The following is a 17,834-nucleotide window of genomic DNA, read 5'->3' as shown; positions in this document are numbered from 1 at the left end:
AGTTTCAGAAGAACAGCAGAGAAGGAGAGACAGGAGTTTGACCAAAGTCAAGGTCTCGAGTCAGAGATGGTTGACTTCCAGATTAAAGTGGAGACTGGGGACATCTGGCACAGGAGGCCAGGTTTAAATGGGTTTTCTAGTGAACTTTACAGCCAGAGCTTAACCTTACTTTTTAAATGTATCTTCTTCCTGTCAACAAGAGGGTCCTCAAGGTGGCTTAAACAACAGCAATGATATACAGCAAATCATATCAATACAACTCAAATAACAAAAGCTGGAGGCAGTATCTAAAATTACTTCAGCCCTAGCAGGCTTAGGCTCAAAGGCCTGGCAATCCTAAACAACAAGCCAGTCATGCGGATGTGTCTCATTCAATTCTTATTTCATTCAGTCTAGTAGCTATCCAGTGAGATGTACATATATGAATATGAAGTTATGTCCACACTAAGATTTGAGGGCAAGGGCAGGGGGATTCCAATGCACCAGTTCAGCACACCGGACCTCCACTTGCAACCATGTGTAATGCCGCTGGACATGAGGGTGGCCTTGTGTTCTACTTGACAGAGGATAGGCCTCTGTGTGAAGTGGCCTCTATTTGAAGGGCTGTCCAATCCAGGTCCAGTTTAAAAAGGACCATATAAATGGTGAGCCAGGGCCTCGAAGTTGCCCATCAACAGTTAACATCTGGATAGCAGACTGAGCAGACACACAGGGCATCTGGTCTCAGGCTTCCCCACTAGCGAGAAATGCCTTGTATTTCTGTTTAAATTATAGTAATTATTTATAAATCTGCACCTATGCATATGAAGTAGCATACGGAAACTGAATGCAAGTCTGTGTCTTCTTTCATCCTCTTCTTTTGGTGATGCATTTCCTCTTTATTCAGCAATGTATAAGTAGCCACCCTACTGAGCCTCTAGTTGTTGCACGGATTTGTGGAGGATTCAGTACAGGTGACACTTCCTGACAGGATTCCTTTTACCCACACTGAACTTCAAACACCAAATCAAACACAGAGAAGAGGCTTCAATCTACAGCTTTTAATCCATTGCCACAAAGGGTCATACAGATGCAAATTCTCAGTGACTCTCAGTCTGCAAGGAAATGCCTTCAGGGGGTTTAAAAGGTAGTTATGAAAGTTGTTCACTGTTTGAAAGAAAGGCGGTCTCACTAGCTTAAGTTAAGGGGTGGGGAGAGGTCTCTCTCTTGTGAGGCTTCTAAGCGCCACTGTTCATGCAGGGCCAATCGGGTAGACCTAAGTTCCGGCCCGGCCTTCTCCCTCTTGGCTCTGCATCTGCGCCTTGCATCTATTAATTCAGACTCACCAAATACCGTCCCTCCATGTTCGCTGTCTCTCACAGGGTGGGGGGGGGAGGCTTCCTCCTCCAGCTGGGCCTTTGAAACCTGAGGAGCCTGCCTAGCCATGTCTGGACTAGCCTGGGAACATACCTCACCCATGTCTGGCAGTTCTTCTTCAGAATCTGAACTACTCTCCCACTCCCTGTGCTCAGAAGCACTCCTGACACCGCCCACAGAAACCTGGCCCCAATTCACATGATGAGTGGTGATAAATGTTATGGCTAGGGGTGGTGGAACATTCACCATGGGGATGAATGAGGGCCATTGTGGTATAGGGAACCAATATTGTGTAGTAGTTAGAGTGTTGGTTTAGGAGTAGAGAGCTGTGTTCAAATCCCCTATCAGCCACTAGGTGATGATCACTAGGTGTCAGTGGGCCAGTTGTTACCTCTCAGCCTAATCTACCTAACAAGGTTGTTGTGAGGATAAAATAAGAGGAATTATGTATGCCACCTTGAGCTCCTTGGAGGAAAGATGGACTAAAGATATAATAAATAAATAGTCCTGATGGTATGTGTAGTATCATGAGAAATATCCGTTGTTGGCATTTGGGAATTTGTGGATTTTTTTTAACTATACAGTTTAGTAATTTTGGCATGTTCTTTAGGGGCAAAGCCACTGCTTTTGTTTGGTATCACATTTCTTTCTGTTTGTTAGTTGTAGTTATAAAAAGAAAAACAAGTGAGAAAGTCACAACAGTGCCTATTTATTATGTGCTTTGGGCAGGCAAATACATAATAAATAGGTACTGTTGTAACTTTCTCACTTACTCTTAAGATTCAAACTATGTTACAGGGCAAATTCAGAAGTCCCAGCTTCCTGTTTGCTGTCTGACATGAATAAAAGGCGGGGGGCAGGCGGGGGCATTGCAAGGAAGAAGTGACAAGCAAGGGGATGCTTAACCTTTTCCCCTACTATTCCCCCCCCCCCGCCAACTTTCCCCCAGTGAAGCCCTGAAACTGGGGTGGGCAGGTGAGGGGGATGAGGTAAGGTGAAAATGAGCAGCAAGGAGCCAGGAAGGAGCATATACAACTGAACCTCTTCCAGTCTTTTCACTTTCCCCTGCAAATGCCCCACATGCTCAAATTAAAATTAACAAGAAACCCAGAGTTAGTAATCTCATGCTTGCTGCCTAACATCTAGTTCCAGCCTGAAAACTGTGATTTGCCCATAAAGTTGGGTCGTGGTTCAGTAGGGCCTTGAACGCAGATTTCCCACCTCCAAGTGCAGTGCTCTTGGGCGGTTATGAAAAAGAACAGGCACACATTTCAGCAGATAAATCTATCAGGTTGGTAGATTAATCAGCTGGAGTCTTGATTGCAGCGTAACTAAAACGTGCCCCCTTTCCAAGATAAATGGTCACATCAGCCACACAGATGTACCAACTTCCTTCCCTCTGCAGAAAAGTTGATGCAAAAAGTAACTTAAAAATAGAATTTCCTTTCTGTCTGTATCTTAAACAAACCAATATTTGCATTTCAGGATGAAACTTCTGTGGCTTTCCTTCCAGCAATAAGAACCACAAGCAACTGATGCTGACCCTACTCAGCAGAAATTAATCTAAATGTATCTTTTGAATCTGGATCTACTATAAAATGGATGAAGTTTAACCCTACTTCATTTTTCATGGTGTTTTGTCTTTGATTGTGATATTCTAAATTCTAATAACGGATAGTTACTTTTTCAAATCAAATATAATCCATTAAGAGAAACAACTTTAAAATTCTCAAAATCTAGATTGAGGGTTTGGGTAATACACACATTTCTTTAAGCAGTGAATGGATTCATAGATCAAGGCTTTCTTCATACAGAGCTTTTATCCTGCTACTGAGATGGCTCTCTCATGGAAGTTTGCGGGCTCTTTAGATGACTCCATGAACCTCCAGGGCGTCTCCTGCACTAAATGCCCTGTTGTGATCTTGCATTTAAAATGGAAGCAGAAAGCCCTGTTTTAAATGCAAGATTTTAGGCTGGTGTAGAGATGCTCCAGATGTCAGATCAACTAAGGGGGCTTTCAGGTGAGAGGTTTATTATGGAATTGCTCTGCCTCGTTCATGGAATTTTACAAGAGGTCTGTACAACATCTTCAATATATAACTCTCCCATGTTTCCCCTACTGCTACTTCCTTCTTTTTTCTTACATGAAGAAGCCCATTAAGGAGGGAAAGATAGAATAGCTGCACAATGCCTTTTCATTGGTAATGCTAGGAACCCTCCCGTCTGGAAGCACCCCAACATCCTGAATCTGCACTTTTCTTTCAAAGACAGGGTTTTCTGACGGGCCATGGATTTACAATCATGGTCCCACAGATTTTCTGGGTTCTTCTTACTCCAGTGCTAACTAGCAGCCAGACAAAACACGAGCCATATCAACAGGTATCCATAACCCTATGACTTGATTGCATGTCCATAAGTCTCTAGTTTGGTCTCCTCTGATTCAACACCCATCCTTTGTGTCTCGGGTACACCATGTGAGGCAGAGGTGCAGAACCTCAGACCAGGGTCCAAATCCCGTGCTCCTGGGATCACAAACAGGCCCTCCAGGATTGTCAGAATGGCCACACACCCCTTTTATCTTCTCCTTTCCCCTGACCACCGATCGTTTGGTGTTTTCCTGGCTTCTTGGCAGTTTTTTCCCATTCTAAAAGGTTGAAATGGCTCTCTTAAAGCTTATTTACTGGCAGCTCCCAAGAGCTTATCCAAAACAGAATACAGCCTTCAGGCTGAAAGAGATTCAACACTTCTGGCCCAAGGACTTGAATAACAACTAGAAACTTGCTAGGAAACAAGGCAAAGATTTCACATGATGCATTTCTGTTGTTTGTTTGTTTATTTATTTATTTCTTACATTTATATCCCAACTTTTTTCCTCTGTAAGGAACCCAAGGCGGTGTACAGAATACTCCTCCTCTCTATTTTATCCTCACAACAACAACCCTGTGAGGTAGATTGGGCTGAGAGTCTGTGACTGGCCCAAAGTCACCCAGTGAATTTCCATGGCTGAGTGGGGACTAGAACCCAGATCTAGTGGGGACTAGAACCCAGTGGGGACTAGAACCCAGTGTTGGACTACCAGTCCAACCCTCTAGCCACTACACCACACTGGCTTTCTACACTGGTTCTAATGGTGGGAAAGCTGCCAAGTTTCAGTGAGAACTGATGTTAAGCACATATTCAACAACACTGCCTCGATTAGTAACCCTGTAAATCACATCACTTTGGCAGAGTCAGTAAGCCTAGTTTAATCATAACTGAACTGTATCTTTCCATCCACAGGTTCATGTGCAGTCTCAGAGCTATCTGAAGTGGTAACGTATCTACCCAATTGTGACCTTGGTTTCTTTGTGCATTTGCAGATGAAAAAGAAGACCTTCAGTACTTTGGAGCTTGCAGTTTCACCAGCAAAAATTCAGCATCCAATGCATTGGTTCTGCATTGGAGCAGAGGGTAGCACTGGAAGAGGAGGTTTCGGACCTGTGGCCACTCACTTGTGGGGTGCCACAGGGTTCCATCCTCTCTCCGATGCTATTTAACATCTATGTGAAGCCGCTGGGGGCTATCATCAGGAGGTTTGGGGTGCAGTGTCATCAATATGCGGATGACACGCAGCTCTACCTCTCATTCAAATCTTCACCAAGGTTGGCCGTAGAATCCCTGTCCAAATGTCTGGAGACGGTGAAGTGGCTGGATGGGGAGGAATAGGCTAAAGCTGAACCCTGACAAGACCGAGGTACTTTTGGTGGGAGACAAGAGGAGGCTGGGGGATGTTGACCTGGTGTTGAATGGGGTTCGGCTACCCTTGAAAGACCAGGTTCGCAGCCTGGGGGTCATTTTGGACTCCCAGCTGTCCATGGAGGCTCAGGTGTCAGCTGTGAGCCAGACAGCGCTGTATCAACTCCATCTGATACGTCGGCTGCGCCCCTTCCTTCCCAACCATCTGCTCCCATCGGTAGTACATGCCCTGGTCTCCTCTCGTTTAGACTACTGTAATGCGCTCTACATGGGGTTACCCTTGAAGACGGTTCGGAAGCTGCAGCTGGTACAGAACGCGGCGGCTCGCCTGATTAAAGACAGCCGCCAGCGAGATCACATCACTCCAGTGCTGAAGGAGTTGCACTGGTTACCAGTTGTTTTCCGGGCCAAATTCAAGGTGTTGGTTTTGACCTTTAAAACCCTATATGGTTCCAGCCCAGCCTATCTTAAGGAGCGCCTCCAGCAGCACCAGACAGGCTGCTTAACAAGATCAGCCTCAGATGGCCTTCTCTCTGTCCCATCAGCCAGGACAGCTAGACTGGTGGGGACGAGGGAGAGGGCCTTTTCTGTAGTGGCCCCCACTCTGTGGAACTCCCTCCCTAGGGAACTCCGTCATGCCCCCTCTTTAATGAGCTTCTGTTGTGCATTAAAAATGTGGCTGTTCAGGCAGGCATTTGGGGTGGGTTAGGGTATTTTAGAAAATGTTTTTATTGTAGAATTTTATTGTTTTATTGTATGTTGTACATCGCCCAGAGTGGCTGGGTGACCAGCCAGATGGGCGATTAATAAATTAAATAATAAATAAATAAATAAATAAATAGGTTGAATACAAACTATTATCCTCATCTCTCATTATTACTAACGTGCTAAAGAGCCATGAAATATTTGTAGGAGGGGGGTGGGGGGGCCCCAGGCCTTGTTCCTCCCATTGCCTTTGGCCTGCCCTTCTCACCTCTCTTGCCCATTTCTGTTCCCCAATTCAGCTGCCATCTCCCAACTTCTCTTTTCACCACCCCCAATTTTTTTGCGCAGATCCCATCTCTATAGCTTCCCTCTCCTGGTGAGCCAAAGGTAAGGAAAAGCAAATAAAGGCATGAAGCACAGGGAACCTGGTCAGGAATATATAAGAGTACACAAAAATATGGGATTTAACGAGTATCCCGGTTTATAACTTGTTTCATAACTTCTTCAGAAAAACATTCCTCCAGCATTTCTTCAGACAAACATTTATTTACAGTTGTCTTCCTTCAGAAAGACACTTCCTTACAGGTTTCTCATTACAATTCATACAGTTCTTGTTCCAATTAGTTTCAGTTGGTTCAAGTGAACTCAGGTTTGAGGCAACTCCCTGGAGGAGGCAACTCCCTGGAGAAAACCTTCAGTGGGGAGATAAATCTCTACTGATATGAATCCCCCGGAACATTAACCTTCCACCTGAAAAGAGACTGGGTTGAGCGAAAGGTAAGACCAGGAATGGAGAAAACCATCAACCTTCATTTTCAACACCACGGTCCATTCCTTCCCTAAAATATTGCTAGTATTTCGTCTTTTTGACATGGTCAGAGTCTGAGAATGTGACAAAGGGATGTGGTGAGACTGGCTATGAAAGAAAGTATGAATTTCTATTGCACTTGTAGGCTGTGGTCCCGGCAATAAATTCATATAACTTCCAAATAACTGTGTTTAGGACTGGGCTGTGAACATGTATAGTGCCTTGTCATCCTTACCTTAGTCAGATTCTCTTCATGGCTATAAATTATGATAAATCAAACCACCTTATTCTCGTGGAACTATACATTAGATTGAAATACAAATCAGCTGATTTAAGAAGTTTCTCAATAAACTTCTTCCTTAGACCCATGACGGCAGAAACACCCTAAACTGTGTGGCATATCACTAGTTTTATAGAGCCTATGCTTACTTGATTAGTTAGTGGGTTTTTAAAACATTAATAGGCTCCTAGGTGGAAAAAAAAAACACCCCTCAAATTATGTTTTTCATACTAGGCATGTCAAACATTTCCATTGTGCTTTTCTTTTTCAGTAAAGCCTCCTTCTACTGATTCCAAATCCAAATGAGTTTCTCATTCATATTCCAAAAAAGTTTGTATGAGCTGCAACCCTTATATGCTAGCAGGCAAACTACTATTTCTGAGCTGCTTACTGACGATAACACATTACTATGCGTTATATATTTATTGGTTAAAATGAGGAAAAAGTAGAGAGATGAATACTCACCAATCTAAGTTTCCTCTTGATAAAAGGAAAGTCTCTGGTTTTGTGACTAAGCAAGACAATGTATTCTGAGCAGAGATTATTTTCTGAGGAAATTTAGCATTTCCTGCATTATAGTAACAGCTAGCCTCACTTGCTGTTTTGCAAGAAGTAAAAGAAAAATGCCTTCTTTTCTGAAAACGTCCACTTTAACACCCACACCCACCTTGTAAATAATGCTAAGCTTGGTGAAAAGATCCCAGTTTCATATGCCGGTTCCCTACCACGGACTTGTGTAACTATACAGTGTCTAATTGCACACACCCATGACAGCACACTGCATTCATGCATCTGCTTTCAGAATCGATGTGAGAAAGCCAGGGTGGTGTAGTGGTTAGAGCATTAGACTGGGACTCGGGAGACCTAGGGTGTGTTTCCACACTATCAACTTCACTTCTTGTCCAACTTTGTTGCGATGTTTCCCCAATCGCACCTTCTCTTGTGCGTGTTTCCATGTCCTAAACCACCCAGTTTATTATCATTGTACCCTGGTGGTCTGTGCTGTTTCCATGGAGCCCTAATCGCGTTATTCTCTTGATGGCTGAGTGGATTGGGTCTGCTTACCCCATCTGTTTTCCTGCCTCATCCTCTTTCCAATTCCCCCCTCCCTTGCCCCCTCTGCCCTGATGAAGTTTCCCACTCTGGCCAGTCTCTTCCTTGCCTTCCCTTTTATTTTGCTTTAGAGAAGAAGTGAAAAATCAAAGTGCTGTGTCTGGAGCATCCCCCCCTTTAAACCTTCCTTGTTGCCCCTGAAACGGGGATTTAAAGCGCAGTTGTGCATTAATGAAGTGACGAAAAATCAAAGCACTGTGTTTGGAGCATCCCACCCTGCCCCTTTAAACTTTTTCTTATGTGTGCATCTTTTCATCTCTGCCTAACTGCTCCCTCCAGGATCATCTCCCCCTCTCCTTCACACAGCTTCAGTGTTCCCACCTCCTTGGCCATGTTTCCAGGACAACAGAAGGAGAAGCTAATGGAGGAGTACTGGATTTTTTAAAAAGGCTTTCCCCCCCCTTTCTCCTTTCCCCTGAAAGTCCAGATGCACCTGCACTTCAGGAGCAAGCCTCACTGAGCACAATGGGAGTTACTTCCAAGAAGACACACATATGCTTGTGCTGGGAAAGTGGGGGGACGGACGGACACAAAGACAGAAACATTTTAACCCAGAGTACCTCATTGACCACAATGGGAGTTACTTCTGACAAGACAGTAATGGGTTTGTTGTGGGAAAGAGAGCGAGACAAGCCCCCATTTTAGCACACAGGATCTCTATATGGAAGCTGTGTGAATGAGTTACGTCCTAAGGCAATTGACCGAAGCCTTGCGATCACGCTTAATCGCATTTCAAGAATTGAGGGCTTTGATATGTGCTGTGTCAATTGAGGGGTTCTCTGTCATTTCTGTGGTCATTGAGAAGGCAAGCCTCATTCAGCACAATGGGGGAAAACACCCCTTGACTGGGGTCATGGGCTGTGTTCTAGTGCTTATTTTCAATGATGTCCTTGGCATCCTGATCCAAAACGGCAATGAAGCTTCCAGAAAACAGGGAGGGAAAGGGTTGAGTCACTGAGGTCAGAGCGACACACCCACAAAAGCCAGGCTACATGTCCCATGGGCAGGACTATGATACTGGACCCAGTGCGATTGTGGAAACAGGTCAATAATGGAGCCATGGTAAGCTGGAAAAGTCAGACTATAAGCAAGTCTCAGAAGAATGGGTTTTCAGCAATAAAATGCAGCGCTGGGGCTGAATGGCCACGATGGGCCGATCTACATTGCGCCCACCATCGCAATGAATTCGGTGTCCCATCAGGTTAAACGCTCTCTCATTAAAATGTGATTATTCACACTCACCCATTTTCCCCATTTCAGTGCTTCATCGAATGCGCAAGCTCGGTTCACTCTCGAGCGCTATGCTGTTTTCCGGCTGTTTTCCTGCACGCGCTTGTCTGATCTCGGATGCTAAACGGGGTCGGCCCCAGTCAGTAGTTGGATGGGCGACCACCTGGGAATCAGGCCTCCTGCATTGAGCGGGGGGGTTGTTGTATCCCTTCAAATGAGACTAAGTTTTACCGCCTCCTATCCCCCACTAAGGATGTTTTAAAAAAAAATTAAGGCATTATCTTCACAGAATCGGGGCTTCTCCATGATGTTTTTTTTTTTTTCTAATTGAGGCATGATCTTCAAATAGGGATGTCAGAGAATTCCACCATGGATCTCGGTGAGGCTGAATGCCAGTGCATCGGCCCCCCAAAATCCGTGTGGAACGAAGCCCCCCCCCACGAAAGGCGCGCGAAACGGCGCACTTACCTGCTGCTGTCTCTGCTGACTTGCAGATGGAGGCCACGCTGCGGCTGCCATTTGCTTCCTCATCATCGCTGTGATAGGCAACGTAAATAATTACATAGCCTATCACGGCTAATGCAGGGACGCCATTTGAGTCCCTGCGGAGTCTGTGATAGGCTACGTAAGTATTTACGTAGCCTATCACGGCAAGCTAAAAAAACTAACAGCGTACACAAATGGCGGCGGCTACAGCGGCCGCCATTTGCGTTCCCTTTTTTTCACTGTTTTAGCCTACGTAAATATTTACGTAAGCTATTACGGCGAAAAAAAAGGGGAACGCAAATAGCGTAGTGGGTACTATTTGCGTTCCTTTTTTTTCTCGTCGTAATGGCTTATGTAAATATTTACATAGGCTAAAACGGCAGGAAAAAAAGGAACGCAAATGGTGCCCACTACGCTATTTGCGTTCCCCTTTTTTTCGCCGTAGTAGCTTACATAAATATTTACATAGGCTAAAACAGTGAAAAAAAGGGAACGCAAATGGCGGCCTGTTTCTTTTTTTTGCCTGCAGGCTGCCCAGCGGCCGGATGTCCAGCTGTGGGCGGCCCCGGCCGGCAGCTCTGCGGAATCTCCGTGGAGCGGAGCCGGCCGGGTTAGGATTTCAGGGGGAGGTGCGGAGTGCCTCCCCCCCACTGCGAATCACCCCATCAAAAAGGTAAGTGACTTTCGTACATCCCTATCTTCGAAGCTTCAAAGTTGTGAAGCTTCACAACTTCGAAGCTTTGAAGATCATGCCTCAATTAGAAAAAAAACATCACGGAGAAGCCCCGATTCTGCGAGGATAACGCCTTAATTAAAAAAACACACATCCAGAGTGGGGGTTAGGAGGGGGTAAAACTTAATCTCATTTGAAGGGATACAACAACCCCCAGCTCAGTGCAGGAAGCCTGATTCCCAGGAAGTCGCCCATCCAAGCACTGACCGGGCCTGACCCCGCTTAGCTTCGGCGATCAGACAAGCACACGCACATCCAGCCCTTTGCTTGTTGCTGAGGAAACAGGATGTTGAGGAAGCTATGCAATCGGTAGCCAGAAGAAGACATGGGGCCGTCAAGAGCTGTGACTGGACAGGAGGGAAATACAAACACCACCACATATGGACAGGCAGGGGAGGGGACTACGACTGGATATGGTAGAGAAGGCGGAAAATCAGAGCACATTAAGGGGAAATACCGGGATAGTAGGGTATTGAAAGCAGGAGCACGGAAGTGGGAAATTCCGGTTCCAATTCGAGGCAGCTACTGCGTAGTGTGAAAGGTGGTCGGTGAAATCTCATTGGAAGTGAAAAAAAGCAGTAAGTGTAGATCCAGCCGACGTCATGGAAACACAGAGACCTCACTGCACGGCCAGGTTGGAGTAAATTGCTGGTGGAAACACAGCCCTGAGCTCTAGTCCCCCCTCAGCCATGAAGTTCATTGAGTGACATTGGGCCAGTCACTGACTCTTGGCCTAACCTTACTCACAAGACTGTTGTGAAGATAAAAAGGAGAGGAGGGTCATGTAAGCCATGTAACATATACATGAAACCAGTGGTTTCATGTATGTGTTGAATAGCATAGGGGATAAGATGGAACCCTGAGGTACTCTGTCCCTCTGGGGGACAGAGGGGCTGTAGCTCAGTGGCTAACCACATGTTTTACATGCAGAATATCCCAGGTTCAATCCCCAGCATCTCCAGGTCAGGCTGCAAAAGACTGAAACCATGGAGAGCTGCTGCTAATCAATGTAGACAAGGCTGAGCTAGAGGGACCAATAGCTTAATTTGGTATAAATAGGATCAGTTCGGGGGGTGGGGCAAAGTGGGCGCTTGCCTCGAGCTTCAAGAGATCCGGGGCACCAAGCAAGCTCCAGGCAGGCAGGAGCATAAGCTGGATTGTTGTACTGCACTGCTTCTCGCTGTTACTTCTGAGGGGTTATGGAGTGGGGTGGCTGTGAAGATGTTCAGCAAAAGAGATGGATTTTGGATGCTTTTCTGTGTGGCTCTGATGATATTATAATTATCATTATGATAATCTCTCAATATCCCCTTTTACAATGAGTTGCTGCTGAGTTCCAAAGACTGATTTTCTGAGGATACCGTTATCACTATCATTTTCATTTTGTGTGGCATCCATAACCCTATGACTTTATTAAGTGGCTCTGTGGATTCCCACACTCATTGGTTTACACTCATGATCTTAAAGTCACTCGAATCTCTGTGCAATGAGAGTTATTTGTGGAACGAAATTTTTTTTCTGTGGCTATGTCTAAAGACCTTATAGTACAGTGACATTGATAAATGTTGCAATGCTAAAGAAAGAAAAAGAAGAAGATATCAATATCCAAGTCCTGTTTCTCCCCTCATGAATCTATTTCATGCTTTTCAGGAACTAATAATGGTAGCGTTGGGGGAAGCATCAAAATTTTACCTTGCCTAGGGTGCCAAATATCATAAGAGGGCAGCTTCCTTTGGGAAACAATACTTCTTCCAGGCAATAATGGCTATTAATGTTTTAACTTGAAAAGCCAGCAGGGGGAGGAAAGACATTTGGGCTGCTGTCTTTCTCTGCAGGAAAATCCGGTCCCTTTTCATACAACCATGAAAAGAAAAGGAAGTGAAGGATAAAACCAACATAATTAGCTATGGCAACCATCTTGCTGACACTGATTTTTACTGACTTGCTGGCCAATATGTCTTCCTGTCTTCTAAGTGGACTTTTTTTTTTAGTGGCATTGGTCAAGGCAGGTTCAGGACCATCACAACATGTTTATATTTTTAATTCACATTGGCCTGTGCTAATAGTGAAAAGGGCATACCCACATCAAACTCTAAACTACACCCCTTTTTCAAAAGTGACAGGTGCCCCACCCCCTTTGGAGACTGGAAGGCCCGTCCTAGCCGGAAGTCCCACCTTTGAAAGTCCTGCTCCGGAAGGAGCGATCAGTTGGTCAGGTCATATGACCTTCAGGATCACCTGACGGGGTCATGTGACCCCTCTATGAACTCGTCATGCCACTGTGGACCAATAGGAAGAGGTTGTTTAGCCCTGACATGCTCAGGAAACCCGGACTGGCCCGGCAAGGCCCATGTGGCCCTTTAAGGTCACGCCCCTACCCCACTGACCAATAGGGACAGTTTTACCCCCAGAAAAACAACCTTTCCTACCACACAGTCAAAAGCAGGGGCGGTCAGATTCAACTGAGGCAGCCTATTTTTCTTGCTCAGACACGTTTTCTGCAGAGAACATGGCGCGGCCAAGCACCCCTCAGGGGCCGACAGCTACATCTCCACCACTTGCAGAACCTAACCCCTGAAAACACTATATCAGTACCAGTTCTGATGACACTGCTTTTCCTCCACCTAAACTTCTATGCGACAAGCAGGCCGAGATTTCCCAGATGTGGCACAACATGTTGGAAGTCATTTCAGTAGGTAAAATGTCAATGTTTCCAGCTATCTGGGTGGGTGAGCTTTTGGGGGGGGGGGTCTGAAGTTTGCAAAAGGGTTACTGGCAGGATAAAGATTGTTCCATTTCCAGGATCCTGGTGTGAATAATGTAGGTGCAGAAGCCCCTGGAAAAACTGGTGAAACTAAAGCAGAGGTGCCATCACCGGTGGCACTACGGAAGATGACTTCAACAGGAAACTTTCAAATACAGGTACGTGTGATTATTTGTAACCCCCGGTATTAAAGACATGCTGTGTGTTTTTAGGAGACACCAAAGTATTTTCTTAATTTCCTTTTAGGATTCTGCTGATCTGTCAACGGACCAGCCAGGTCATGCCATCCTGAAAAGTATTCTAGGCCTGGAAGCTGATGAAACAAGCTACTCCTCACCAAGATATGTATTATCATTCAGAGATGTTGCTGCAATCTCTATGCAGGGAACAACAGCCATTTTAGGCAAAAATAGTGCATGCAAACAGCCTTGATTTTTGTCTTCACATTGTAGAAGGGCATCCAGGCTTTTCTATCTTCAAACGTCGTTACAAATCCTTTTTCCTGCAATAAAAAGAAAATAGTAGCTTTATCAGACCATATTTTTGACAGATGGTAAAACATTACGAAAAGGCTTGTTTTTAATACAAGATCATTATAGCTTCTTTATCAACTTAGAACCCAAACCCAGCTGAAATATAGCTCCCAAAGTAATAAATATTAAAGAACGCAGTCTGTAGCAAGGGATATGGGTTCTTAGGGTGGTGGGTTGCTTGAAACAACTTACCCATCCATCATGCTCGATGATCCAATTTGCTTTGGTGTTGATGATATAGCCAGTGATAAAATTAGCAAGTTCTTCTTCTATACTCTGTCTTGTTAGAGGAACTCCGGGTGTCTGAAGCTTCTTTGCAATCAGGCCTCCAAACAGAAAAATAGTTAAAATCCGCCCCCAATTGATTTTACCATCAGCAAATTCAGACTGCATCACCAAAGTAAAAGTGTGGAACACATCAGGCAGAGTATGGATTTGGAGGTCGTTGATGAGAGAGGTAACATTTCTTCAGTATCGTCTTGAATTTTAGAGACTGTTTTTTGCAAAATTAATATTGTTTTGCAATCTGGTATTTTATGGGGTATTTTTCCACAAGCTGTGCTTAAATAAGCATGAACTAGCATAGCTGTTTGCTCCTCCATTTTTCTCAGGGTGCTGCTAGAAATGGTCAAGGCTCTCACACCATATGTAGTGTTGGGGCAAGACTCTACATGCTTTGGGATGAACAAACTAACAGCTTTTCCTTATTTACCATCTCATTAAATCACACACCCAACCCAGGTGCTCCAAAATTAAGTCAAAAGGCACAAAATCGGGGAAACTGCACCCCAAGGGAAGCCTCAGGTTACTCAAATGATAATGACATGGGTAAGGCCTTGGGGGAGAGGTGGGGTATTTTTAATGTAAAAGCAACAACAACAACAACAACGTGGTGCTGTTCCTGAAAGTAGTGACTATGTGTATAATGTTTGTCAAGGATACCGGCCTGCTTTCTGCCATAAAATCGGGTCAGGTAATCTAGAGGCTCCTAGGCCCTTTGCCCAAGGCCAGAGGCAGCCCCTGCTAACTTGAAAGTGCCAACAGCTGGAGGTGGTGGGGAGTTCCAGCCTCTCGGAGGCCAGGGCAGTCCACCCAGAGACTGAGCCAGTGATTGGCTGAGGCAAAATCTGCCCTGGGTTGCCGGGGCTGGGCTTTAAAAGTGGGCTGAGGTCAAGGCATGGGGTCTCCCTTCATCCTGTTGGTCCTGGACCTGCAGATGGCTGGTTGCTATCCGGGGAGATCCATGCTTAGGTATGTAAGGATAGGCCAGGTAGATTTATTATTTTGGCTTGGGTGTGTGTTCATGAAGCTCTCTGTTTATAGTTAAGCTTTATACCCTCTGTGTAACGGTACTTCCATTCTTCCCTTTCCCTCTACCCCTTTATGTTGATCTTAATAAGCTTTTATCCAACCTTTAGTTGGTGTGATCTCTCTGCATAACCTCAGTGCTAAGTTCAGTGCCTCTTGGCTTAAGAGGGTGGCTACTGGGTATTTTGGGGGACTGAAAGGCCAGGTTTGGCCAGTCCTCTTTTTGGGAAGGGGGTCCTGGGATCATATCCTGGGCAGTCCTCCCTTGCAGGAAGGTTGGGGCCAGTCCCAGCGGCGGGGATCCTCCTTCCTTCCCCTCCTTCTCCGTGACAATGTTGTTTACAGAAGACTTCATCACACCCAGCCATCCTTTTAGAAAATAAAAGCCCAGAGCAGCAGTCACACCTGCATCTGGTAGTGCAGGTAAAGCAGAATTGTTCTAATAATTGTCAAGTGGCTTGTAAGGGTTCCTGTAAAGCTGAAAGCGGTGTGTGTTTTCTTTTTAGAAACCACAACCAATGTTCAGGAGGCTGTTGTGATTAATCCACCAAAGAAGGCTACAAGATTAACCAAACACATAGACTCACCACCTTTTGATGATAAAATAGGTAAAAGTAAATGTTGAGATGGGGCAGTGGTGGTGGGTCATATGGAAAGTAGGAATCAACTAAAGTGGTTGTTGCTTTTTGCAGTAAACATGACTCCTGCTAGACCCCCTTTGAAAAAACCAAGGGCAACTAGGCCAACAGGCAAGAGCATGGGTAAGGCATTGGCTGTGGCTGTGTGTGTGCGTGTGTGTGTGCGTGTGTGTGTGTGAGAGAGAGAGAGAGAGAGAGAGAGAGAGATTTGTACATAACTAATAAGAATGCACCTATCCCTTCTTGTTTTTGGTTTTAGACAAGAAATCTGCGACTGTGAAAAGTGCCTGTGCAGAACCACAAGACAGCGCAGGACCAAAGGCAAAGAGATCAAGATATAAAGGTCCCCCAGAGTCTGTTATCTCTAAACCTGAGCACATGCATCTTGAGCAAATGCTAGGGAGGGAGCTTGCTAACTGGCTTGAACATACTTCTAAAAGACTGAAAGAAGGTTGTGAGCTCATGAAGTACAGAGACTGAAGCAGCCATACACAGATTTTTAAGGGCTGATAATGGCGGGGCATCTGAAGTACTGGGCCACTGTATCTCCATGCCAGATAGCACAGAAGTGAAATTGTTTTCCTTAAGGTCTTGATGGTCAGAGGATCCTCAACACTATGCTGTGCTGTGTCCTGGAGACTGATATTCATGGTCAGCAGAGATTTACTTAAATTGGTTTATACCCTCGTGATAATTATCCTGCAGTATTGACAAAGTCAAGCAGAACTTGGGGTAATTGTGTACACAAGACTGCCACTGAAGAGCGTTTGGAAACTTCAGTGGGTTTAGAAAGCCGCAGCCAGACTGTTGATCCTGGCTGTTTATAGAGAGCATGTGACTCCCATATTACAACAGCTTCACTGACTTATTTGTTCATTTCCAGGCACAATTCAAAGTGCTGGTTACAATCTGGGATCAGGTTGCCTGAAGGACTGCCTTCTCTCGTCTGAGCCTGCCCAGATGCTGAGGTCTTCCAGAATAGCCCTTCTTCTGTCCTGCCAACATCTGATGTGCATTTGGGAGAGTCTGAGAAGAAGGCCTTCTCAGACTCTGGAACTTCATTCCCAGGGAGGCCCCTGTAGTTCTCTCCCTGTCTCTCTAATATCCTTCTACCAATAAATAATGGGTTGAATCCAACTGGTGTCCTTCTGCTGATGGAAGACATTTGATCCAGAGAAAACTTCCATCAGTGTAATGGGGAGGGAGGAAATGTTTGGCAATTCCTCTTCTCTGCAGCTCTCTATGCCACCCTGCCTCCAAATCTCAGGAGAGTTGAGAACCCTTCAAAACAGCATGTAAGATTATACAGGCAGCTCCTAGGGAGAGGGGGAATTGCCAAAAATCAGCTTCCTCCTTGCTCCACTGATGGAAGCCTCTGCTGGATCAAACATCCTTCTATCAGTGGAGGACACAATTTGATACAACCCAAAGACATTTTTTTATTTAGGTAGGCCTGTAACTTCTCTAGGTGATTTATTATCTCTACTGTTAATGACTCTTTGATTGGTCATTATTTTATTGTCAGTTTTAACAATCCCTCTGACCAGTTTTTCATTGTCTATAGGGAGGGCGGGCAATGTAGGCTAAAACAACTGGAGGACCACACAACTCCCATCAGCCCAAGGGAGCATTGCCAATGGTGAGGGATCATGGGAATCGTAGACCAAAACATCTGGAGGACCACAACTTGCCCACCCCTGGTCTATAGTGGCTATCTTTATATGATGGTTTTCTTATGTATTGTCTTGTTATTGCTGGCTTCCTTGAGCTCTGCTTGAAAAAGGAAAAATATTAATTTGATAGATAAATACAGACAAGTACTTTGAATTTTATTCATCCTATCCATTGACGCTGAAATAAACCAGAGTATGGCCAAGCAGTTGTTCTGCAATAATGGCTGTAACAAAACAATTCAGACTAAATAAACTGAAAACAACTTATCTCACTTCCTGGTCTTCAATCCTCATGTACAATCTAAATGGCAGTTTACAAAGAATTACTTATCTGCCTAGCTCTTGGAAAATCAGGGTGTGTGGGTACAAAAGGGAAGATCATGAAGTTTAAAGCTTAGCAGTTGAGGATTTTTATATCTAGATGCAGAAAAATGCAAGGTAAGCAATAGCAGTACTGCCAACAATACATATA

At 45.0% G+C, this 17,834-nt stretch overlaps 1 protein-coding gene across 1 annotated transcript; it reads left to right on the top strand.

The window, feature by feature from the left end:
- Positions 1–14,172: 14,172 nt before the first annotated feature.
- On the top strand, positions 14,173–17,623 carry LOC146344750 (uncharacterized). The gene is made up of 4 exons (XM_084859814.1): positions 14,173–14,200; positions 15,558–15,659; positions 15,744–15,812; positions 15,949–17,623. Exons 1-4 carry the CDS (start codon positions 14,173–14,175, stop codon positions 16,167–16,169), a joined length of 420 nt encoding a protein of 139 aa, XP_084715940.1. The 3' UTR covers positions 16,170–17,623.
- Positions 17,624–17,834: the final 211 nt, after the last annotated feature.

Source organism: Heloderma suspectum, chromosome 5, assembly GCF_057233095.1.
Source record: "Heloderma suspectum isolate Gila_16-S chromosome 5, 16-S_ref, whole genome shotgun sequence".
Lineage (NCBI taxonomy): Eukaryota > Metazoa > Chordata > Lepidosauria > Squamata > Helodermatidae > Heloderma > Heloderma suspectum.
Note: the sequence above shows the minus strand (reverse complement) of the source record. Positions and strands in the feature narration are given on the sequence as shown.